Below are 25,825 nucleotides of genomic sequence, written 5' to 3' on the forward strand. Positions count from 1 at the left end.
AGATGATGTGGTGGAACTGAAAAAGTTACTTGACACAAATTTGTGAACGTAATTAGAAATAAACCCACCAATACACACACATCTTTCCACTAACTTGTGAATAACTGGGCACTCAACAACAGCAACTTTTCTTCCACACCAAAAGTTGATTGGTTTTCACATGACAACTTTATACCACTTGTTTGAACTCAAGAAGACATAGGCTGTCCTTGCTGAATATTTCACTTACCAACACCAGTGTGAACCAGGGGACCCCATGATGACAACTGGCAGAGGGTTTTCTCCAGGTCGGATATATGCATAACAGTTCATCGAAGCATGTGAGGTCTCTATCGAAAGCCAGTAGCCCACTAGTCATCAGAATCACTGTGAAATGTATGTATGGATAATATTTAAGGAGTTATGTATTTATACTGAAAACTATATTGAAGTTAAGGAACACCTCAAAAAGATTCCTGTCAGCCAGGAGGTAACAGACACCTATCTCCCTGTCTGGTTGTTTACATATTGCATGCCTCAGTGTATACCTACTTGCATATTGACCCCCACCCGAAATAGGAGATTGTGAAATCTACAAGAAAGGAAATCCACAAGATGAAATGAATGTCAGATGGAATCCTGTTTATACGTAAAGACAAAGGATTGTTCTGGTATATCTTGGGATGCAAGAAAACACCCGGGTGTCCCTCACTGAGGAAGCAAGCTGACATCATACTTGTCTCATGAAAGGAAAGTCAGACAGCCTGGCTATGAAGTGCTACAAGGATTTTGGATGAGAACTACTCTACGAGACACAAGAGTACCTAGTTAAATAAGTCTAAGCACTAGAATGCATGTTATGATTTTATATGTAACCACTGGTTTCCAATACTTCTATTTGCTATTACTTGAATCTCTATGCTTTGTTATATAAAGTTATACTTTATTTCACTATGAACATATCTAAGTGCTGCATGTTATGTGGAGTGGTGATCTGAGCTGGAATCGAGAAGCTGGGGTACTGTTTCTTTGCAAAGAATGAGTCTGAACATTACGAGAACCTAGTGAACATGGGGCTGGACATTCCACGGAGACGCTCAGAGAGCTTGAGTCTTCATGTGTGCCAATCTCTAACTGTTAAAGTAACAGCGAGCCCTGTGAGGACTAGAGGGGAGTACTTGTGTTGCCTGTGGTCAATGGAGTTAGCGAGCTGACCCACAGCAGGCACAGATAAGGCTTCCTCATGCTAAGGGCAGGTGGTAGCGAGGTGACTCAGCACAGGTACCCCTGGGAAGCATCAAAACTGGTTTGCTCTAAATGATTTTTTTCACTGAACAAAGTGTCAGCACTTGGCGCTTCCCATATTGATAAACAGGAAGGGAATCAGGACAGCCCCAGTATGGACAAGGCTGAAAACGACTGGGCTAAAAGAACTAAGTAAAGTCTTTCTGCCCATTTCCTGGTCAGCAGGACTTCTCTGAAGGAGGCATTATGTCAAGAATTAGGTCAGACTGCCCTCCAAGGGGACAATTCTCAAAGGACTAATATACTTTTCCTGAAATTAACTACAAGCCTTGGGGCAGTTACTAAGGACACAGGCTTCTGGATTCCTTGCTGTCATACACTGGAGCCTTAAAAGCAGTCATCAATGTAAAGAATATTCAAAATTTCAGACAAAAGAGGGGCTCTACTACCTCAATCATAGTTTTTGTAAAGTCCCTGCAGACTAAGGTAATGCTGACAATGTACTGAAATCGTTCTTGGCCCAGAGCAAAGCAGAGGTATTTTTAATGAATGTGCACAATGGAAACATGAAAGTAAGTGTATCAGAAGTCCATGGATTACAAGAAAGTCTCCTGGTTCTACAGCTATGATATCTGTCTATCTGACTTTTCTGAAGGCCACACAAAGGAGTTAGGCCATTTAAGATCCAAGACTAGACAGAGACCTGATGACATTTGGCATTACTGACAGCTAAGAGTGGATTCCTGCAAAGCACTCCTGCTATGGAACCTTTGTTAATGCTTTGACATTCAGAAGAAAGCACAGCACTTGACCCTACAGCCTCTTCTTCGGGCAAGAGAGGTAGAGGTTAAAGGATGAATCTACATATCTGAAAAAAGATCAAAGTCTATGAAGTATTCTAATGAGCTCAATGGAAGTACACATTGGTCCTCTGATGTGCCCCCATTGTTAAGACGACACCCAAAGCCTGCACCATAAGAAGGAAAAGGGAGGCCTACTTCCCCCTAACAGACTCCCCACCAGTTTACTTCTGAAGTAGATGCTGCTAGATTACTTCTGTTTGTGGGAGATTTCTTCTGATAGGTATCTGGAACTAAAATCCACAGGGAGATCAAAAACCTGGAATGGGAAAGAGAAAAGATTGCTTCAACTTTTCATGAGGGGCAGTTTTCACCACACAACTACTGCAGAGCCTCATGCAAATCTTCTCAGTCGGAACAAGAGTCGGTAGCTTCTATTTTGTCTGGAACTTCTCTCAACAGAATTGCAATCGCTATTACAAAGCAGGTTGCTGGTATACTATTAGTGTCTGGGGGAGCTAATCAAAGCAAAACATTGCGTTGGAGAAGGCAGAGTGGGGACCAGGTGTCTCCCAGAATTTCCACACTATTTCCTTGGTGTCATGAAATGGAAGCACACGGAAAGGGGAATAACCACTACTACCTGATACCAAGGTCTTTCTGGTGATGAAGAATCACAAACCAGTGCTCCATAAATGCAGTTAAGGAGGGAAATATGTGCTTCACCTGGCTCTGAGGTGGAGGAATCCAAGTTCCTCATGTTACTGTACTCTTTTACAGTTCTCTGCTTCAGTCCTGGTACTTCCCCCACTGAATAGGGAATCTATTTGCCATTAAGCTGGCCAGGAACACCATATTTGCTGTTTCTACCATGACTCTTTCTTCCCTTACCTCTAACTCAATTTCTCTCCCCCCTAGCTATCAGTTTTAATGTTTGCTTTGTATCCAAAATACTTACGAGTAAAAACACAATTCAGGTTTCTACAAAAGACAAAATTAAGACATAATAAAGCTACAATAGAATAGCACCTACTATGCCGAACCAAACAATCTATTGTTTCATGGAGAATGAAGACAGTAACAGTGCCTTTTCATTAAGTCACTGTGCTTCCCCAACCTAAAACCCACTGTAAAGTTTATTTTTATTGGATCATTCAGCAAGTTAAAACATTCCACCTTTTACAAAGATTTTCCAAGGTATAGACTTTATACCATTTTTGATTTTTTTATTTTTACAATTTTTAAAGCATCATTCACCACACACACAGCTGTACTAGTTTTTGAAACCCTGGGAAAGAGCTCCCCCCCCGCCACCCCGCTTTATTTTTTAAGTAAACTGAGCCTGAGTTATCAGATAAGGAGAGATTACTCACCCTATGCAGTAACTGGAGTTCAAGATGTGCTCCCCTCCCCCATGGGTGCTCCACTTCAGCTGCACTTATACCTCATGCCCTTTGATCAGAGATTTTTGGTCGAAGTGCCCATTCAACCCCTGCATGCGCCCTAAACATCCTCTTACCCTGCATCGAGGCTCTATAGGGCTGCACAATCAAACCACTCTCAGTTCCTTCTTCACCATAAAGTCTCAATGGAAACACTGAAGCAGAGGGGAAGGAGGGTAGGTAGTGGAACACCCATGGGTCAACATCTCAAAAAACTCCAGTTACTGCACAGGGTAAGTAACCTCTTCTTCAAGTACTGTCCCCATGGGTGCTCCATCTCTAGTGACTACCAAGCAGCACCTAGCTGGAGAAGGGGGCTTTGGAATCACATCCCAGACTAATAAGACTGCATTCCCGAAAGCAGCATCCAAGCCCGAAGACTGGATTACCACGTAATGTCTGGAAAAGATGCGAGTTGAAATCCAAATTGCTGCCTTGCAACTGTCCAGAACAGGAATGCATTTGAACAATGCCATACAAGTAGAGATCTTGTGGAATGGCCCAACACTATATGAGGAAGGTGAATGTCAGCAGATTCATACTATGATATAACAAGCAGATCCCCCTTGAGAGTCTTTGGGTGGCACCTGACGAATCTTTAGATCTATCCACAAATGGACACAGCTTGAGTGATTTCCTAAATGATCTGGTTCTGTCCAAATAAAAGGGCAATGTCCTCCTAACAACCAAGGTGCGTAAAGCAGCATTCCACTGGACTGATGAGGTTTTAGAAAAAGTGACCGGAAGGTAGAGGACTTGGTTAATTTGAAATTCAGACGACAAATGAGAACGTGGATGTAAGAAAACTTTGTCATCAAATAAGTAAATGGAAGTCCCGCCTTTTGAGCGCCTATTTCATCAGTCCTTCAGGCAGAGAGGATAGCCACCAGAAAGACCATCTTCATAGATAAGTTAATGAGTTAAGACGTAGCCACTGGCTCAAAAAAAATCGAGGATTTATAAGGCATTTAAGTATTAGGTTCATCTCTCGAGTTGGAGTGGGTTCCTTAACTTGAGGGAAAGGTTCCACAGTCCTTCAAGAAACTCAGAGTTGTGGGATGAGCAAAAACTAAGAGTCCCTGAACAGGGAATGAAAGGCTATAATAGCTGCTAGACATACCCTGATACAACTCATAGATATCCTAGTTTTTTTAAAACTCAAGAAGGTAGTCCAAAACTGTCAAGATGGATGAGTGAGCAGGTAGAACACATCTCTGATCACACCAAATAAATAAATAAATAAATAAATAAAGATATCCTATCTCCTAGGACTGGAAGGGACCCTGAAAGGTCATCGCATCCAGCTCCCTGCCTACACTAGCAGGACCAAGTACTGATTTTGCCCCAGATTCCTAAGTGGCCCCTTCAAGGATTGAACTCACAACCCTAGGTTTAGCAGGCCAATGCTCAAACCACTGGGCTAGCCTTCCCCCTAATGATTAACCTCTTCCATTTGTGAAGGAAAAGTATATCTCATGAACTCTTGTCTACTGTTCAATAATACCTGTTGTACCGCCTCAGAACAGTAAGTCTCTATTCCCATGAGCCACTTAGAAACCATGCTTTGAGACAAAGAAGGATCCTCAGGTTGGGGTGAAACATCCAACCAACATCTTGAGACAGGAGATGAGGAATGGACGGAAGAGTGATTGCCTGTCAAACAGCTAGGTGAATTAGGTAAGGCTACCAGGTCTGTCTGGGGCATGTCAGAACTACTAATATGAATTTGCCTTTGTCATGCTTGACTTTGTTTACTATCCTCAGAATCAGGAGCATCAGAGGAGATGCATATAGAAGATCTCTTGCCCACGGAACAAGAAAGGGGTATCCCAGTGAGAGGGTCTAACACCCCACCCAAACATTTACACTTCTTGTTGGTAACAGTGGCAAAGAGGTCTATTTCCAGAACTCTCCAAGTCAGAAAGATTTGTTTGAGTATCTGAGGGTCCAATTCCCATTCACAGTCCTGGGAGAAGTACCTGCTGAAGTTGGATTCTGTACCCCTGGAAGATAGCCAATTGTATCCTAATCTCTGCTGTTTAGGTGCCAGCTCCAGCGCTTTATCACTTCAGCACAAAGAGAAGGAGATCTGGCCCTTCCTTGTCAGTTGATATAGAACATGAACACTACATTTTCAAGTTCTTTATGGACTTGTTTCTGATTAACGGTAGGAAACAGATTCAGGCATTTTTCAAAGAAACTGATGAAGTGCAATCGTGCCTCTTGGTCCATTTGCCCTGAGTTGTGTAGGCAATAAATTCGCTCCCTGGCCTATCAGGGATGCAGCTGTCATTATGGTGATGGGAGGAGAAGATAGAATGAATGGAATTCCCACACAAACCTAGTCTGGGTCTTTTGACCAATTAAGAGAATCTCCTACTTGACATGGGACTGACACCAGTTTGTTCAGACAGTTTGTAGCATAAATAGTTCTGAGCCAGCCCTGGAAACACTGACGGTATAGCCTGTCATGATGTGTCACAAAGGTACCCGCTGCTATTTGTCTAAGCTGTTGAAGACAATTTCCTATGGAAGTCCGTGGGCTGATTTGACTCGTTGAGATTAGACCTGTTAGTATCAAGAAACTTACAAGTAGGAGGGTAAGCCCTGGCTGATATTGCATTTAAGAACGCCCCTCATAAACTCAATCCATTGCATCAGGGTTAAAGTAGATTTCTCAATGTTGAGATGGAACCCTAGCTCACAGAACAGGAACAGAGCTATCTGTACTGCAGAGAGAACCTTGTAAGACTGGCCCTTGAATAGCCAATTGTCAAATATGGAAATACCCCCAGGTGTAGGAGGTAACTGCATAAGCTGCATCCCCTAACACCTTCGGAAAAAAAAAGTAGAAGAGACGCCGAATGGCGTCTTTTTGTACATAATTCTACATTTGTAGGTTCAAATTTCATGATAAACAGACTGCATTACAGTACTTGTATTAGATGAATTGAAAAATACGATTTCTTTTTATTTTTACATTGCAAATACTTGTAATAAAAAATAAATATAAAGTGCGCACTGTACACTTTGTATTGTGTTATGAAAATTAATATATTTGAAAATGTAGGAAACATCCAAAATATTTAAATAAATGTTATTCTATTATTGTTTAACAGTGCGATTAATCGTGATTTTTTTTTAATCGCTTGACAGCCCTAATATACATATATCTGTATACACACACACACACACACTTGTATATCATGTAACCACCGTCTATATTAAAATGTATCACTGAATACCACGGGAACAATTTATAGTTATTCCCTGTGCCTGTGGTACATAATAGGCAAGTATTCTGTGGTCTGTAATACTTTGGTCTAATTTCAGCTGTTGGGTTTAGCATGCAGGTGCTGGGTGGTGGAAAAATGCAGGTCAGACTAGATGCTCTTGCAGTCCCTTTGGCCTTAAACTCTGAAACTGTGCAACAGTTGGCAGCAAAATCATAATCAACAATGACTAATGGGTAAAATGGACTAACAAGAATGACCACATGGGTATTATTGATATATTACTGTACATGAACTTCCCCACCCAACACTTCAGCCGCCACCATTCAGACTACTAGGAATAAATTAATTTAGGCTGTCTTAGAAGTTTCATGTATATTTTAGGTTCAAACGTACTCGTAGAGACTTCTTGAAGAAGAAATCACTTTCTCTGTATGATGGGTTTGTGATGAGGATTTCTGTTCACGAGGAATTTAAATTGATAATATATAAAATTAATATAGTATTATGTTAGACTCAAATGAGAAGTGAAAGACCAGAGTCAGCAGGGTTCTACTGGTTTACTACTGGTAGTGATCCTGACGTATCAAAACAAGCGTGAATCACTTGTGAGACAGATGAATTGTAATATGGAAACAGGTGTCCTGAAGGTTGGGACCCGAAAACCAATCCACCTGTCCAACTATAGAATTATAGCTGCAAGAGTCACCAGCCTAAATTTTTGGAGTCTTAGATCTGAAGCAGATCTCCATCCCCTATTCTTTTTCGGGACCAGGAAACAGTTGGCGTACATGTCCCTCCTTCTGTGCTAAACTGAAACTATTTTTATGGCTCCTATGTGCAGAAGGGATTCAGCTTCCTGCCTTAGAAAGAACTTGTGATAGGGGCCCCTGAAGAGGGATGGGGAAGGGAGGATGGAGTACCCCAATCTTCTAACCTCCAGCAACCATTTGTCCAATGTGGATTGACCAATGTCCAGGGGAACATCTTGGCCTTGATCTGAGGCCAGATGGAGAGAACACTGTGTGACACTACCCTTCATACTCATACTAGTAATATTTTTATATATATATACATACATACACACACACACACACACACACGATATAATTATGGCATAATTACGATGCATTTTGTACAAGATGGGTCATGTAAGGGGTCATTGGAAAAGTTATGATTTGCTGAATATGATTATCCTATTTGCAAGCATGTATCTTTTTTTACCTAAAGTTATGAATACTGACTATGTATCTGTATTTCAAATGTAGTCTGAAGTAGCATTTATAAAATGTAAGCATTCAAACTTGTATTACTATATTTTTAACTTTTGCATCTTTGAATACAACAAATTCAGTTTTATCAGCCACAATCGCTTAAGGTGAGAAAGAAAAAGAATGCTGGTGAGGTTTCAGAGCATAGTATGAGTTTGATGAGACTGGCATGTAGATTCACAGTAATCAGTAAGAAAGACCAAAATATAAGTTGTTTCCATTTCACAAATATTGTTTGTCCAAGCAATGAGGGGAGGGATAGCTCAGTGGTTTGAGCACTGGCCTGCTAAACCCACGGTTGTGAGTTCAATCCTTGAGGGGGCCACTTGGGGATCTGGGGCAAAATCAGTACTTGGTCCTGCTAATGAAGGCAGGTGGCTGGACTCAATGACCTTTCAGGGTCCCTTCCAGTTCTATGAGATAAATATTAAATATATGGAGATACCCCTAAGTGCTTATCATACAATAAGAGTAATGATAATGGCCTATCAGTTATTTTTAGGTTCTTGTGCACTACCAATGATACAATATTAGAGTTACAAGCATTGTAAAAGAAAATTTTCAAGAAAAAGTGAAAACATTAGTTAAAATCCATAAGAACATTCCTGTTCATATTGTTTTACAATAATATATACTTATAAAAACAAAACAGAGTGTGGGACCAGGTTGCCTGATAGTGTCTTCAATGGAAAATGGTTGACACATTAATGAATTTTGTTCTAAAGCAATGGAAAGAGAATTAACAAAACTGATTTTTTCTCAACAATATTCCAGTAGAAACAATAGTAAAATTTTCAATAATTGTTCTAATAAGCTATGATTATTCAGAAGGAATTAAACACATTGCAGTCATTTCTTTACTATTAAGGCAAGTAAATAAAACAGCGTTTATCTTCTTAATGCTCTTCTTTTATGGAAGAGGATGCCACCTACGTTTTCCTATAATAAAAAGCTCTTTGAAGAGCACACTTAAAGATGGGGTGAGCAAAAGTGTGCTCTCTCTCTGAGTAGACTTGGAGAACCTGAAAACACTCACATGAACTGCAACATTGTGATTTCACACATTTTCTTTGTCTCATCAACCTTCATACTGCTACTAGGAGACAAAGACATGCCTTTGAGAAAAAAACTAAATGGAATCCAATTCCTCACTCCCACCGAAAAATACCAGTTTCAAGAGCAATATCACTGATTAGGCATTAATATAATTGTGTCATGATTTACAGGAATTATCCCTGCAAAAAAATGCAAGCTTTGAAAGACTGCCTGCCAGCAACTCTAGAGGCAGAAATGCTGCTAAGCTACAGATGAAGCTGCATCCTCCTAAAGGCTTAGCCAATGATTGCCAGCTCAAATATGAATGATAAGCATGATATGAATACCTAATTAGTTTGATGACTGTCCTGGTATCAGAAGACAACTCTAGCATGTTCTCCTGGATATGTTTTTTATAAGAAAAAAAGCATTCTTCGCAGGACAAAAAGAAAAAAGAAAAAAGAAAGAAAATGCCTTACTGAAAGTTTACTAAGTTCTAAATAGCAGAACCTCACACATTCTTGGACCAGACACAAAGAGGTTAATCAAATTTTAAGACCAACTCTGCCTATACTGAGAATTAAGAAACTTTCAATACATACATTCATACACAATACATAAAACAAGATGGGGAGGGCAGCAAGTGTTGATAGAGTCCCGGTTTCTCAAAGACAAAATGTTCAACTTGTATATAAAACAAAAGTTCAGCACTTGTTACAAAACTGATTCTACTCGGGTAGAAAATGGTATAGCAAAAGAACAAATCGAGGCATGATTATGTCACATCAGCACTACGCTAGATTTGCTTTCTTTAGTGACCACAGAGCTTCAGTACTGCAGATAACTATGGGAATTATCATAAAGAGACCGAGAGTAGTTGTAATGAGCAGTTTCATAACAAACAGAACAAAAAGAACCTGAGTCCAGCTGAAATACTAGGCAAATAAGTGTAAGAGGGAAGACACTCAAGAACCTATAGAATAATAGTATGTACTCATGTACACACACTTGTTCATCCCTTAACAAATATTTTAAAAGTGGCCTCCAAATAGTTAGGTTTCACTTAAAGTGTTCCAGACAACAAGGATAAGGGCAGGGTTTGACAAAAATAAATAAGTTTTCCTTGGCAAATGGGAGCTTACATACCAATTTCTGCCAAATTTAAGCTTATTTTTTTTAAAAAGTGTACTGCCTTTATTTAGGCTTGGAAGGATTAGATTTTTATCAATAAATGCCAGTGAACAATTTCACTGTACATACATCAACTGACAAAAATTATTTCCATCAATAATCTACATTTACATATCAGCAAAGAAAATCCTGCTTGAGAACTTAAAACATATAAAGAAAAATCTTAAATCAAACTGAAGTGATGTTGACAGTTTGTGTTTGAACAGTTATAAAGCTTGTAACTTTTTCAATCTCAACATTTAGTCATTAAATGACACCCCCCATAATTTCCCATAACTAAAAATTTAAATCCATAAAAATTAAAAAAAAAAATCTACACCTATTTTTAAGCAACTGTCAAAATTATAAAAATATAAAAATCCAGTTCTGCCAGCAAAGCCTACCTTTATTGATTGTTGATGACCCTCTAGATGTGAACTAAATGTGAATTAATGCAGGACTGTTTAACTCAATCTGCAAACAAAGTTTGAAACGAGAAAAGTGTGAAGTGCCTAATGCCCAAATCCTGGCCCCACCACATAGCCCAAGCAGCCATGATGTGCAGTGGGAAGTTCCTCTGGGGTACAAGCCCACTCCACAGTAATGGCAATGTTCTGTAGCTTCCTCTCCAACCAGTGTTAGAGCACCCTCTGTGTCACTTAGTTTTCCCTCCCCCAAGTACAGAGAACTGATGGATGTGTCCTCTGCTGTCAATGCCAAAGCCCTTAATTTGGACCTTAAACTTTGCTTTCAACGCTAAAGAGAGTTTTCATTTCACCCTTCTTTTTCCAACAATGACAGTTTGTCACCATTAAAACAACAATGCCTCTTCTTAAATCCTTATTCTTGTGTTGGTCATCTCCCTTTCAGCTACTGCAAACAACCTCTCGACTCTCCATAATTTCAGGAAGTCTGCTATGAATAGACTTTTCTGGATAAGAAATAGGACTACAATCTCTATCATTCACCAAAATTGCAGCTCTAGTTTTAAAACTTCCCAAAGACCATATTATCATGGCCTGGTTTGACAACCTGCTTACTTTTTTTTGGAGGGGGGGGTATTTACCATGTTCTTTAGACATTTCCTTTGTGCTACCCCATGTTGAACATTCCCACATGCACACAAACAACTAAATCCACCTGCTGAAAATGAGCTTCAAAAATCTTGTTTTTTATCTTAGAACTGACTTGACTTTTTTGCAACACTGTTAGAAACACCACAAAGCATACTGCATCTTGTAAAAGAAATTAATACAATATTAGGAGTAGCATATCATTTATCACCATATGTATGTCATTTAATATGCAGAGATTAATTCCTCAAACATGAATAGCCAAAATAGGTAGTCCATGAATTCTCATAGTTGTATACTTTTACAGACTCTTTTCTACTGTTGTCACTTTCTTCCGACCAATAAACTACTCCAGATTTTGCTATTCTGTTAGATTATTCAAGTGTTCAGGATTTTCTTTTAGTTAGATATTGTAGGCAAGTCTATTTTATGCAAAACCACCTTTTCCAACTCACATCGCCCAAAATAATCCCTTATCCAAATAAAGCTGTCAACCCAGCTTTTCCTTCTCTGTAACTATAATTAGTTATCAGTGTCCATTTGTCAGCTTCTGTTTTACAGTACGTATTAATAATCACACTCCTTCAATCACTGCACCTTTCACATCTTCATTTTTGACCCCCCTTATTCTTTGTTCTTCACTTCAGCGTATCTATAAGGAGAAGGCATTCTGAAAAGAGGGTAACTTTGATTGAATATCAGTGTTATGCGAACACTTGCACAGTACAACCTCAGGAGTTACAAACACCAGAGTTATAAACTGACCGGTCAATCACAGACCTCATTTGGAACCGGAAGTATGCAATCAGGCAGCAGCAAAGACAAAAAAGGCAAATACAGTACAGTACTGTGTTAAACTGAAACTACTTTTAAAAAATTGAAAGTTTAAAAAATATTTGACAAGATAAGGAAACTGTTTGTGCTTGTTTCATCATTTAAATTAAGATGGTTAAAACCAGCATTTTTCTTCTGCATAGTAAAGTTTCAAAGCTGTATTAAGTCAATGTCCAGTTGTAAATTTTTGATAATGTTTTGTTCAGCGTTACAAACAGCCACCATTCCTGAGGTGTTCATAACTGTGAAGTTCTACTATATTCGAGAGATTGCCAAGCTGCAGCTTTATCATGCCTGCTTTTTTCAGACAACTACTCTCAATGTGCATGGAGCTCATTAAAGCAACTCATCTTGAAATCTACTCATTGTAGTACACCACTGGTCCCCAAACTTTTCAGGGTCACACACCCCCTTAACTGTGTTCACCCCCCCATCCCCCAGGGCAGCTCTGGGGGGAGTGGGGAGAGACAGACAGGAATAAAGGGGCCAAGGCTGGGGCCACAGCTGGGGGTATGGGTGGGGCCAGGAGCAGAGCTGGGTGGCACTCCCTCCCCACCCCCCCAGAGGGGCTGGCCCAGGCCTCAGCCACGCCCCCCACAAAAACATTCCTCCACTCCCCCCAAGAGGGGCATACCTCAGTTTGGGGACCTCTGTACTACACCTACCCTGCAATCCTCCAACTGATTTTTGTGGTTTGATAATCACATTCTCGTTTCCAAACATTTAAAGTATTATCAGATATTCAAAGGCCCTAAGCCAAAGTCCATTTTAAAGACTAATTGACTTTTGGATCAAGTCAAAACTGCAAAAAGATTTTTCTCCCTCTACAAAAACCTCTAATTTATTGGAATTCAATGAATTACATGTTAAGCAAATAAAACATTTGCACACAAGAGCAATTCAATTGGTGTCCTTTTAACAACAATGGATGCTATACGGACATGAGGCATAAACTAGCCCATGTATGATTTGATATTTCTGCTTCCTTTCGAGCTGAGGTTAAATACATTTTCTGCAAATTACCGGAAACTGCCACCTCTCCTTAGAGACTCATGTCCAATTATCTTTGTTCCCCTACAGTATTTAATATTTGTATAGCAGTGAAAGATAGCTACATCCAATTTTCATTTTGTGTTACAGTTGAGAATGTGTTATTTCTTTATAAATAACTTACTGGTGGGAACAGAAAGTTACTAAGTAAAGGTGTGCATAGATAAAAATATACACATGTTCAACTACACAAAAATATCAGAATTCACCAGGTATAACAGGCACAGCTTGTGTGTTCTTGGAGTTATGACTATGTAACAACAACTACAAAGGGGAAGTCAAAGTCTACAAGATTTATTCTCCATACCTACGATGGACTGAGAAGCTGATGTGGCAGGCCCAAACTACTCGGGAAAGATACTGTAAACTCTGGGTGGGCGGGGGACCACTATCTTTTCATACATGTGGTATAATGGAACTGGAGCCTCCAGGTATTAACCTGAATACAAATTTAAACCATGGTAATAGGAAAATAAAGCAACCCAGCTATCCTAGAAGGCACAAAGATTCTCCTTGGACCAGAGAGAGAATTGCTGGGACACAGAGGCAGAAATGACAGGTTTTTGAACTGAGAATTGGACAGATTTTTCCTCCCATGCCATAGGTAATACTGACTGCTTAGTCATATTAGTTTAAAAGTATGTTTAACATTTTATAATTTGTACTTAAAAAAAAGCTTCATTTCCATAAAGACAACCTGAACTCCATGTGATAGCTTGTTTGGGCACTCTTAGGCCTCTACAAACGGAGGGCAACTGTCTTCAGATCAAAAAGGAAGCCAAAAATGGGACTGAGATAATGGACATAAGTTCCCAGTCCAAGGAAAGACTCCAAGCCCCTACCCAGAAGGTGCTGAGAGGAAACTGGCTTTGAATGGTATTATGGGGACAACGGGGGGCGGGGGGGGATGGAGGAGGAAGAGACCCTGAAAAGTGGTAGGTGTGATTACAAGTGTGTTGCAAATGTAAAGTGCTATTATTGTTTTGGAGTTTTCCTCCATTAGTTTAAAGCTAAATATTTAGATTGTAAACACAAACACACAAGAAACATATCAGACACTAGACACTGACAATTAAAAACAATCCAGAACCAAAACAAAAAACAACAGATTAGTACCAAATAGTAACAGATTAGCTACCAGGCAAAAAAGTTGAGACACTTCCTTACTCAGCCTTGAACCCATTCTAATTTAAAAAAAAAAAAACCCACAACACACACATTTTAAAAACATTCTAAAAATAGGGCCACTACTAAAGTTTCAAATACATTTCCTGAAGAATTTTAAGAGCGCTTGTGAAAAGCCACAAAAGCGCTTGTGAAAAGCTCCTTTCAGAAACACAGTGTTCTCACATGGCAAGGCAAGTTCTTTGTTCATGTAAAAATATACCTCTGAAGGCAGAGGTAAATGAATGTTTGTGTAAACTGTAACAGGAATTATTAGTTTCTACCTAGATTGGATACCTCTAGAGACCAGTATGCCTATCATTATAGCTAGGTACTCCACAAAAATAAATAATTAAATTTGAGTAAAAGCAGTATGAGGGTAGCTGACAAGGAGATATGTCCTAGGCTCCCATACATCTTCCTGCTAATGATTACTTCCCTCACCACACTTTAAACTTTAGTATTTATCAGGGGGAAAATTATTCTCTCCCTTGTCTCCTTCCACCACAACAGCTACTTTCCTGTACCAGAAGAGCACTAATCTGGTTGAATAGTCCTGGGATGTCCAAAGGCTGCATGCTTCCTCTTCCTATCCAGTAAGAAAGTGCCAGGAGATGAAAACTTTGGCCTATCTTGTGCCAAGTAGTCTGTTAAACTCCTAATATGCAGTTAAAATCTTCACTTCTCTCATGGGGAAGCAAGCAGGAGGCATAACACTTAAAAAGTTAGGAACACCAGGAATTAAATGTTTCCCAGTAAATTCAGCATAGTTTATTAGTAATTTAGTTCCCTGGGAAAAGATAAGATACTAGATTTCAAGGAATTCTGAAACCTTTGGATTTCCTTAAATCTATAAACTCAAGTAGTTCTGAAATATAGGTCATCTAGACTTAAAAACCTTACACATAGAACAGAGACAGACACATTAACACTCACTCAAATTAGTCCTCCTTATATACATTGGCAAATTTATATTATCGCTGCATTAGGCAACCACTGATCAACATTTCCGTCAAAAAAGCCTTTTAAAAAGATATATAAAACATCTGGGCATTATGGACTCTGACACCTTGACCGGACACAATGCACCATTGTATGCACTGAGATTAAAACAAAACTTCCTCCAGCAGATCTGGAAACATACTATAAACCAAATTCTGCCCTCTGTTACATCCATGAAATTCCATTTAAATCAAAGTGATTGGCTTCAATGAAATCACATCTCCGAAACCTAGGGTAGAACTTGGCTCTCAGATGCATTTAGAGAGAGAACTCTTACACCCATATAAATAAAAAGAAAACGAAGTGGTGGAACCACTAAGCACTGCGGATGGGGTAGAGATTAAAGATATTCTAGCTTTGGCCCAACACCTAAATGAATACTTTGCCTCAGTTTTTAATAAGAACTTGGGGGCAGTGGCAAGGTGGCTAATAGGAACAAGGATATGGAAATAGAAATTATAGGGTTGCCAACCCTCCAGGATTGGCCTGGAGACTACCGAAATCAGCATCCATCTCCCAGTGACAATTGAAAGCAATCCAGGAGATTTTAATAGGATATTTAAAACAAAATCACAGTATGTCATGTTGGGGAAAAAATATTTCCCAGAATAGCTTCAGTCAGAGTTGGCAACCCTCAGAAATTACATTCAACATGGAAGCCAAAATCATGGGACCAAATCAGGTGCCCCAGATAATCATCTTCCAAGAATATTAAAGGAACTGGCATATGAAATTGCAAATCCAATAGCAAGATTTTTTAATGAATCTTTAAACTCGGAGGGGGGTGGGAGTGTCATACCCTAGATGACTGAAAAATTCCTAATATAAGAAAGGAAAAAACCTGACCCAGGCAACTACAGGTCTGTTAGATTCACTTCAATTGTACACAAGATCTTAGAGCACATTTTGAAAGAGAGAATAATTAAATACATGGAGGTAAACAGTAACTGGGATAACCTAAAACATGGTTTACAAAAGGTAGATTTTGCCAGACCAACCTGATCTTTGAGAAGATAACCAATGTTTTAGAAAAAGGAAATACAGTAGACCTAATCTACCTTGATTTCAGCAAAGCATCAGCTATTGTTCCACCTAGGTCTGGAAATTGTTAGTTAAATTGGAGAAGATGGGGATTAATCCAAAGGTGGGTAAGGAAATGATTAAAAAGGGAAACTACAACAGGTCATATTGAAAGGAGAACTGTCTGGCTGAAGGGCGGTTACTAGTGGAGTTCCTGGAGGATCGCTCTTGGGCTCAATCTTATTTAACATTTGCATTAATGATATTGGCACAAAAAGTGGGAATACTCTAATAAAATTTGCAGATGACACAAAGTTGGGAAGTACTGCCAATACAGAGGAGGACCAGAGTATTATACAAGATCTGGATGACCCTGAAAAAAGTGGAGTAATAGAAATTGAATGAAATGTAACAGTGCAAATCATGCGCTTAGGGACTAACAAATATTTGCTATAAACTGCAGATTTACTAGTTGGAAGCAATAGAGGAGGGGAAAGACCTGGGTGTATTGGTCAATCACAAGATGACTATGAGCCACCAGTGCGATGCGGTCACGAAAAAGGCTAATGCAATCCTAGGATGCATTAGGTGAGGCGTTTCCAATAGAGATAGGGAAGCAGAATGGATTTGATTTAAATCAAATTGATTTAAATCACTAGCCAGGAAGACTCAATTTAATCATGGATTTGTACATAAAAGTGCATTCTTGTTGGTTGTTAGAACCTTATTACATATTCTTCACAACTCAGAGACAGATGTAGGTTTCATTTTTAGAAGGTACACACTATACATTTTTAAAGTGATTTATTTTGAAAATTTTTCAGATTAAACAGCTATATCAGAAAATGTTTGTTTATTTCATTTACCAAAGGTAACTGAAGCAGATATGTATGAAGTCACTGGGAGGTGAACTATCTCCAATTCAACAGGTTAATCATTAATATTTGGAGGATTTTCTTGCCATGCTGTATTAGGAGGAGAACATCACCAAACATTTTAAATGTCTGTTTTATTTAACTAAAACAACAACATTATATATTCTGGATTTTCTTCTTCAACAGCAAACATATAATATTTTAACAAAACAAGCATATGAATTTTTGAATTTAGTTAAACATTCAAGTTTTTTAAAATTAGGTTTGTTTTTGTTAAAATTGTTTTTAACTCAAATAGTTAAATGAATTAAAAAAATTAAATCGACTATGTCAGCCAGGTCAACATGAGAAACTTAAAATATTGGCTTCTGCAGCTAACTCAGTCGTCTTCACCTTCATTTCCAGGTTATGAACGAACAGGAAAAAGAACAACAACCTTTCCTGCTTTTTCAGGTCCCAAACAATTTCTCAATTTGGAATGTATTAGCCCAAAGGAAGAAAATATTCTTCTTAAACCGGCAGAAGAAGATACTGCTGTTAAAAGTGAGATTATCACTTCAACAGTCTCTAAATCCAAATGCTTAAGTGACTTCCACCAGTTCACTGGTGTGACTCTCTTTAAAACATCACCAGCAAACATATTTTTTGAATGGTTCACCCTTAGCTCTGAAGTTTATTATAGCTGGCATTATGGAGGGACGATTGCTGGATGTCCATGTCATAGCCAACTCCTCTTCTTCAGCAGTTAAGGTTTAAACCTGGTACTGAGTATTGAGAATATTTGCAAGAAAATGAGCTGGAGATAGTGCTTGTCCCATTCGTTTTCTTAATACTTGTTATTTAACTCTATCATTGCATATTTCTCTTTTTAAAGATCTCACTCAGTTCTTTCCAAATTTCAACAGCGTCAGCAATAAAACAGCTATTTCCCTGCATTTTGTTCAAGGCTACAGAAATAGGCTTCAGGGTACTTGGCACGTCTTCAACGTTTCTCTTAAGCCCAATGTTGAGAACTTTGGCTATAACAGTGCCATCTATTTTTTCACGATTTTGTTCACAAACTGTCATCAGATTAGGCCAGTTCTTGATATAGTGCACAAAACAGTCCACTTCTGAGTTCCATCGCACGTCTTGTGGGAGAGTTAGCTTGGTTCCCTCCCACTTTTTTCAGAGCAGCTACTGCAAAGTGGTTGTTATGGAAGTATTTTGCAATTTCAACATTAGCCTTTATTTCTGGAACACTGAAATCTTTGGCTAGGAGGTGCATCAATGAGCACTGCAACCGTATGTTATTAGCTTGGGACTCTCTTCACTCTCTTCTAAATAATTTCTGCTCATCTTAGATACATTTGCAGCATTGTCTGTGACCAAGCTGCATACTAAACATTTGAATTTTTCTTCACAGTTTCTTATAGCTTTTACTGCTACTTTTTGTAAGTATTCTGCTGTGTGTGCATTTCCTGATGTATCAATTGTTTCTGTAAGGAAGACATTCCCTTCTTCTGTTGTCACACAAGCACATATAACAGGATCATTGTGGACACTGCTCCACCCATCAAGACTCAGGTTAACAATTTTACCCTCTAGATCTTTTGCACACTGCTCAATTTCTCTCACTTTATCCAGCAATTTGCCTACATCTGCTCTGTTGGATGGATTGTATCCTGGTCTTAGTGACTGAACCATGTTAATGAAGTGTGGGTTCTCCAATCACATGAAAAGGAGAGTTTGTTGCATAAACAAACCGGGCAATTTTTTCCATCAACTACCTCTTTTTTAATCTGCTGGTTCTCATCACAAACTGATCTATGGTTGTTTCTGGATGATGGAAATTTTATTTTTTTTCTTTTTGCTACAGGTGATATTCTGTGGCTATGTGACATACATGATGTGACTGAAACACTATCATTGGCAGATAACTCAAACTATAGAAAATGATGGTGATCTTGAAGGTGGATAGTCTTCAGAATCCTGTATGTTGAGGATGGATTCTCTTAAACAAAATAAGTCAATGCAGTTATTTAATTATTATTACAATACTGCTCATTTAGTATTACTCATTGCATTCACTGACACTCAGTACTACTTTAAAGTAAAAATTGTAAAGGGAAGATCTGCCTATTTCAGCTTTTTTTTTTTTTTTAATCACAACTGCATCTAAAATGATAGTACCATATAGTTGTTACTCTATCTTTTGCTCAAACATGAGAATTCAAGAACAGTCCAGAAGGAAGACAGGCAGTCCTTAAGAAAGAAGTATGAAATAAAAAAGTTTACCAACCTGAAGATCCTGCTTGTTCAGACATGTTCCTTTCATCATCTTCAATGCAGCTTCCTCCTGAGAAGGAACACTTCTCATGATGTTGTTCCATTAGGGAAACCAGGCCTTGCATTTCTTTGTTACACAGTTTGCATTTTGCACACGTGCCTGTCTTACCCACAGGTAGAGAAACTTCATTAAAATATTCCCAAACGGGGTCTCTTTTACCGCCTGCTGCGATTATAGGTTTTCCCTTCAAGTGAGAGACTGGTATGGTAGATCTCAAATCAATGAAGGCTACACTCAGAAAGACCTCAAGACTTCTGGAATATGCTGCTCAAACAGTTTCACTTTTATTTCTCTGCCTGTCCCTCTATTCTCACATTTATCTCCAGACTTTTTTTTCCTTGTCCAGATCTATTCCGCCCCCAACAACCTTCTGTTTGTTGAACTTTTTGAAACTTTGCACTTCTAGACTCTGTGTACACAAATTTGCAGAGGGACAACAGGGTTGAGGTCTGTTATGTATCACCTCTACACTTTATTTATTTATTTAAAAACATTTTTGCTGTTAACAAGCATGTTACCTCTGGAGACACAAATATACAATCTGAGAACTGAAAATCTAAGCATCTCTGATGGTATCTTCTAGACTGAGTATGGAGTCAAACTGGGTAGATAGAAAGATTAACCTAAATAATCTATACAGAAACCCCTGGAACCTCATGAGATTGGGTCCCTAATCCATGAACTATTGGAACTCGTTTACAAACTTTTTCTTAAACATTACATGAATATATTGTCTTATACTATAGAATCAGAATTTATAACCCCTATTTCACGATGAGATAGTTTTAATTAAGATACATTATAGTTCAAAGATATCTTTAGATAGGATTTTTCCTCAAAAAGCATTTTAACAAAAAAATCTGATTTAAATAAAAAAATCAATTTTTTTTTTATTTTAAATCATTGATTTTTATCCACCCTATAGGGAAGTGTTGCTCCCACTGTACAAGGCACCATATAAGGCACTCATCTGGAATACTGCGTTCAACTCTGGTCTCTGCAGTTTAAGAAAGATTCATTCAAATTGGTACAGGTGCAGAGAAGAGCTACCAGGATGATCAGAAGAATGGAGAACCTGCCTTACAAAAGGAGACTTAATGAGCTTTGTTTAGCCTAACTAAACGAAGGCTGAGGGAAGATAGGATTGCCTTCTATACATACATAAGAGGAATAAACACCAGGGAGGAAGAGGAGTTATTTAAGTTAAGGGTTAGTATTGGCACAAGAACAAATGGATTTAAACTGGCCATCAACAAGTTTTGGGTTGAAATTAGACAAACATTTCTAACTATCAGAGGAGTTAAGTTCTGCAACAGCCTTCCAAAGGGAGTAGTGGGGGCTAAAAACCTAACTGTTTTTAAGAAAGAGCTTGATAAGTTTATGGAGGGCACGGTATGAGAAGGGTGTCCACAATGGCACATAGCCCATCCACAACTGCTATTTGCAAATATCTCTAAAACGGCCAGAGATGGGACACTATATATGCAGAGAACTCTGAGATAATCCCCTGTAGTATTTCCCAGGTGTCTGGCTGGTGGGTCTCACCTACATAATCGGGGTCTAACTGATCACCATATTTGGAGTCAGGAAGACCTTTTCACACAGGTCAAACTGGCACAGTCTCTGGGTGAATTTTGCTTGCCTCAGCCACGTGGGGCATAGGTCACTTGCTGGTTTGAACTAGGGTGAATGGTAAATTCTCTATAACTTGAAGTCTTCAGATCTTGTTACTCAGACAGAGGTTTTGGGCCTATTGCAGAAGTGGATGGATGAGGTTCTGTAATCTGTGATGTGAAGGAAGTTAGACTAGATATCTTGATGGTCCCCCCTTCTGGCCTTGAAGTCTATGAGTCTTACAATATATACAGTAGGATATCGGTTGCACTCAAAGATGAGGAGCTGCTTTATTTAGATTTGCAGTTTTAATATGCCAAATAATTTAGTAGTATGATTTGTATTATACTGTAAGTTATGTAAACACAAACATCATAAATAACTTTAAAAAGCGGTTAGCCATTGTAACTAAGGCAGCTTCAGTCTCCCACTCAAGTTCCAGAAATAGGAAAGACAGGAATAAAAGCAAGAGGAAAATAAAAGAAATATGGTAGAAAGAAGTTAGTAGGAACAGTAAAACTGATCATATGCAGTAGTAGTTTGGCTTCACAAAATTCCAGTGGATGAGGAAAAAGACTGTGGCCAAATGTTGAAAGAGATGAGAAAGTAGAAGATATACAAGAAGTGCAGTAAAAGAGTAGATGCATTTCTTCCCCAGTCTGGTCAATGAACAGATTAACAGTTTTGGGGATGTCAATATCCGTACAGGAAGGAGGGACAGTTTGCTAGTTCAAAGTTCACAGTGACTTTCAGACTCCAGCAGATACTGGCAATTTTTCTACAAGCTTTTATGAAGTTAGCTCTTTATTGCATGATAGGCACAGTTTGATTCGCCTTATTTTGTTTCCAGATCCTTGGCTACTAACAACACCTGCAAACCTTCAATTGGATCTGCACAAATGGACCCTTATGACCTCACTGAGGTCAATAGGATCTGCTCTGCAGATTAGACTGCAGGCCCAGGGCTTTTATTTAGGGTTTGTTCAGGTTTTTTTTTTTTTAAATCTCTCTTCTTATCTGAGGAGAAGGTCTTGTTTCCAAGTCAGGCTCTCAAAATCCTCCCTCCCTCCCGTTGGGGTCCATTTACTCAAAGACAGTGCCTGTGACACTAGGCACTCCTTAATAGCTTTATATGCAAGGACCATGGAGTGGAAGCAATCCTGAGCTCTGTGTACTGGGATGGATCAGCTATCTCTTCCATAAAGAGAAATGTTCTTTGAGCTACCTGAGCCCAGACATCAACTTGTCAATGCACATGGATTCTGAACCCAAGGGCAACAATTATCAGAAAGTCTGAGGAAAATACTAAGAAAGGAAAATATTTGGATATTGTTTTTGATGTCTAATGTATTTTAGATGCAAGGGATTGGGTTGGGTTTTTTTTTTTTTTTTAAAGCAACCAAAAAAAGTTCTTAAGAGACTGGAAGGGGGGTTGTTAGTTTTTGTTGCTGCTTGGTATTTTAGATAATTTTTTAACCCAACTACAACCTCTTAAATGTAATAGGAAGAGACATTAATTCTCCAAAATTTGACATTTGCACAGGGTTTAAAGTAAGAGTGAAAACTGGTATTTCCATTGCTCCCCTTTCCTCCCCCTCCCCCCCGCTGAACAACAGTTCCTCTCCTCCCCCTCCCCCATCGCAGTGAGACAATTTCTCTTCTCGTCCAATAAGGAACTAGTTTGGATGTTAATCCTTTTTAGAATTCATGCCAAAAATAAAGTTTAACACTAGCAGTAATGAAAATAGCAACCATGTAAGCATTCACTATTCACGAGGACACTGCAAACATTTGTTTAACTGCCAAATGAATAAGATCCATCTTAGCGAAGAGAAAGATATAAATGAGCAATAAAAAAAATCAGGGCGCTCACTTTTGAGGTAAGTGGTCAACCTAATAGCCTCATGCAGCCACTTCTTATTCTCTGCCTTACTCCATTAAGCAGAGTCTGGGAAATAATGCATCCTAAACATAGCCTAATGAGTAGTCCAACAGAAAAGTAAAATATGTTGGCAAGTATGCAGTGCACAGATGGCCTTCAATGGCCACTATCACAGGTCTTAACCTTCTCCCCTTCCCTGGGGGAGGAAAAAACCCCAGGATGTGGATCATTTAAATACTGATATCTTAAAGGAGGAGCCAGGTCTTTAACAGTTACAATGAAGCAGTGTTCAATGAGTTTTGCCACAAGTAGCCTGTTGCTAGAATAGAACAGGATGAGTGGCTATAGATTTTGATGGAAGAGGTCTCCAAATTTCAGTTAAAAAAAAAAAAAAAGTGTACTGAAATTAAATATACTGACAGGCATGTAACAGACTGTTGTGGAAAGTATGGTCTTGCAGGTCTTCTGAAATTAAAAATCATCTACCTGTTTAGAATAAGCAATACTTGACAAAACATTCTGGTGCATGCACACAACCTTAATGTTTAGAATTTTGTAAAATTTAATTCATAGAACAAGTAAACTCTTGCTTACTTGCTCAATGTATCAATGGTTTCTTAATACTTCTATGACTGAACTCAAAAGGAGACAAAAAAAAAAACACACACACACACACACACACTATTTGGCTTTCAAGATACCAAGTCTACAACTCAAAATATTCTCTCAGACAACTAAAAAGAGTTACGAAGATTAACAAAGAAGAAGTTTTATTCATTAATCAAGGCATACCAGAATGCAGAGTAAACTGCAACTACAAGTAAATGCAGTCGGTAGCATTGTCGTTCTTGAATGAATGTAGCTTCATTCCAAGTGGAGGGTTGGTATTCATATCTGCCTTCCATAACCCTCGAAAATTGTTAAGCCGTTCTAGCTTCTTCCAGAAAATGTGGCACTCTCGCACCAGAGTGATGGGCACAGGATAGCGATGGCCACAAAAAACAGAACACTGACTGGTGCCAGATGTGTTTAGGATGCCCCCCACCAAGGTGCGTAAAGTACAGCATAAGTTTGTACAGAAGCCCCTCCCCCCTAGTCAAGCAGCCTGGAACTAAGAAAGAACTCAATATACTGAAAGGATCTACTTTCCACAATGATTTGCAGATACTCTGCTATGCAAGTTAAACATCAAGGTGTTTTCTCATCATTTGCTTGGTTGTAATAGAAAAACATTTACACAGTTCAAAAGTGCACTACATTCATCACATGCAGGATCTGAGCCTAAACTATTACACCTCTAAAACTGCTATGAAGAAGCATTTTGGACCAAATTCTGGCCCTATGAGACGCCACAGCCGAGTCAGCTAGAACTGTTCAGCCCAGTTTGACCCTATAGGTGAAATCCTCGCTTCCTCCTCCTCTCCCCCCGTAGTCAGTGGGAGTCTTGTCACTGACTTCGATGGGGCCAGGATTTCACCCTGTGAGTTCAACAAATATCCTGATGGAGGGATTTCTGATCACAAGTGTTACCATATTGCACACTGGATGACTTCACAACCCTTTCCTCCTCCAAATGTGTCCTCAAGACCCACTTCTGCTGTAACTAATAGTAGCTAGGACAGCGGCCCAGAAACCGAAACCAAACATGTTTAAATGATAAGGAACAATAAAAATGTGTGCGCTGTTGGCTTATGTAACCTTATTACTGTTCCCTTCATCCTGTAACCCCTTTCCTTTCTATTGTTAGCTCTGCTGGAGAATAGAGTGACAGTTACAAAGTTAAGCTTTCAGACAATCTGGAAGGGATGTATGTTAACACAACTCAAGATTGTCATATGTGAAACCTAAATTAACCCCAACAGAAATCAACCTAAGAAGAGTATCAGAAGTGCTCTGCAACATTTACACAATAGGCTGATGTCCAAAGAAGCAAGTCACATTTCTAGCTGCATTGCCTAGGGAAAGTTACCAATCTCTGCTGAACGAATGAGAATGACTTTGCATTTATCTAATATTTGATTAATTGGATTGTACAACAATCCATGGCAATCACTTTGCCCATCAATGACATGAGGCCATCACTGGAATAAAACACAGAACCTCTAACAGCACACAAATAACTTCAATATAAATTTGTCCTAAGTTAACATAACTAATTTACATATCAAAATGGTCTTCTGCCAGGATAACGAAGATGAACATCTCTATTCTTATGAAGGTTAGTTTGTTTGTTTTTTAAAATGAGCAGAAGATTGGTGACACCATTTTCACATCTCATTCAAAAGATACTATCTCCTCTAGCATAGTGCCCCTGGTCTGGAACGTTGGGTCAGTGCTGACCCAGCAAGAAGAGTTCCACATTAGGATTAAAGAAGAAAAGTTTCAGTCCAAAACAAGTTTGTTAGACAATTGTTTTAGTATTTGTAGGAGGTGCAGACGTAATACTCTAGAACAGGGGTAGGCAACCTATGGCACGTGTGCCAAAGGCAGCACGCAAGCTGATTTTCAGTGGCACTCACACTGTCTGGGTCCTGGCCACTGGTCCGGGGGGCTCTGCATTTTAATTTAATTTTAAATGAAGCTTCTTAAACATTTTAAAAACCTTAATTTACTTTACATACAACAATAGTTTAGTTACATATTATAGCCTTCTAGAAAGAGACCTTCTAAAAACATTAAAATGTATTACTGGCACGCAAAACCTTAAATTAAAGTGAATAAATGAAGGCTCGGTACACCACTTCTGAAAGGTTGCCGACCCCTGCTCTAGAAACTGAAGTTCTCTATCCACAAGAGATACAAGATTA

At 38.9% G+C, this 25,825-nt stretch overlaps 1 protein-coding gene across 6 annotated transcripts in view; it reads right to left on the reverse strand.

Moving 5' to 3' along the window:
* ANKRD28 (ankyrin repeat domain 28) overlaps positions 1 to 25,825 on the reverse strand; it is a 215,328-nt gene that overhangs the window by 185,790 nt on the left and 3,713 nt on the right. Inside the window, exons 1-2 of one of the 6 annotated variants that reach the window (XM_065587047.1) lie at positions 2,279 to 2,340; positions 230 to 366 (exon numbers count right to left, since the gene is read on the reverse strand). The exons of 3 other annotated variants lie outside the window; for them this stretch is intronic. In XM_065587047.1, the coding sequence (XP_065443119.1) occupies positions 230 to 366; position 2,279 (138 nt within the window). In that variant the 5' untranslated portion in view covers positions 2,280 to 2,340. Of the gene's footprint in view, positions 1 to 229; positions 367 to 2,278; positions 2,341 to 25,825 lie in introns of those variants that run through there. 2 more of the 6 variants (XR_010599151.1, XM_042861915.2) reach the window with 2 other exon arrangements.

The sequence above is a fragment of the Chrysemys picta genome, chromosome 2, assembly GCF_011386835.1.
Source record: "Chrysemys picta bellii isolate R12L10 chromosome 2, ASM1138683v2, whole genome shotgun sequence".
Taxonomy (NCBI): domain Eukaryota; kingdom Metazoa; phylum Chordata; order Testudines; family Emydidae; genus Chrysemys; species Chrysemys picta.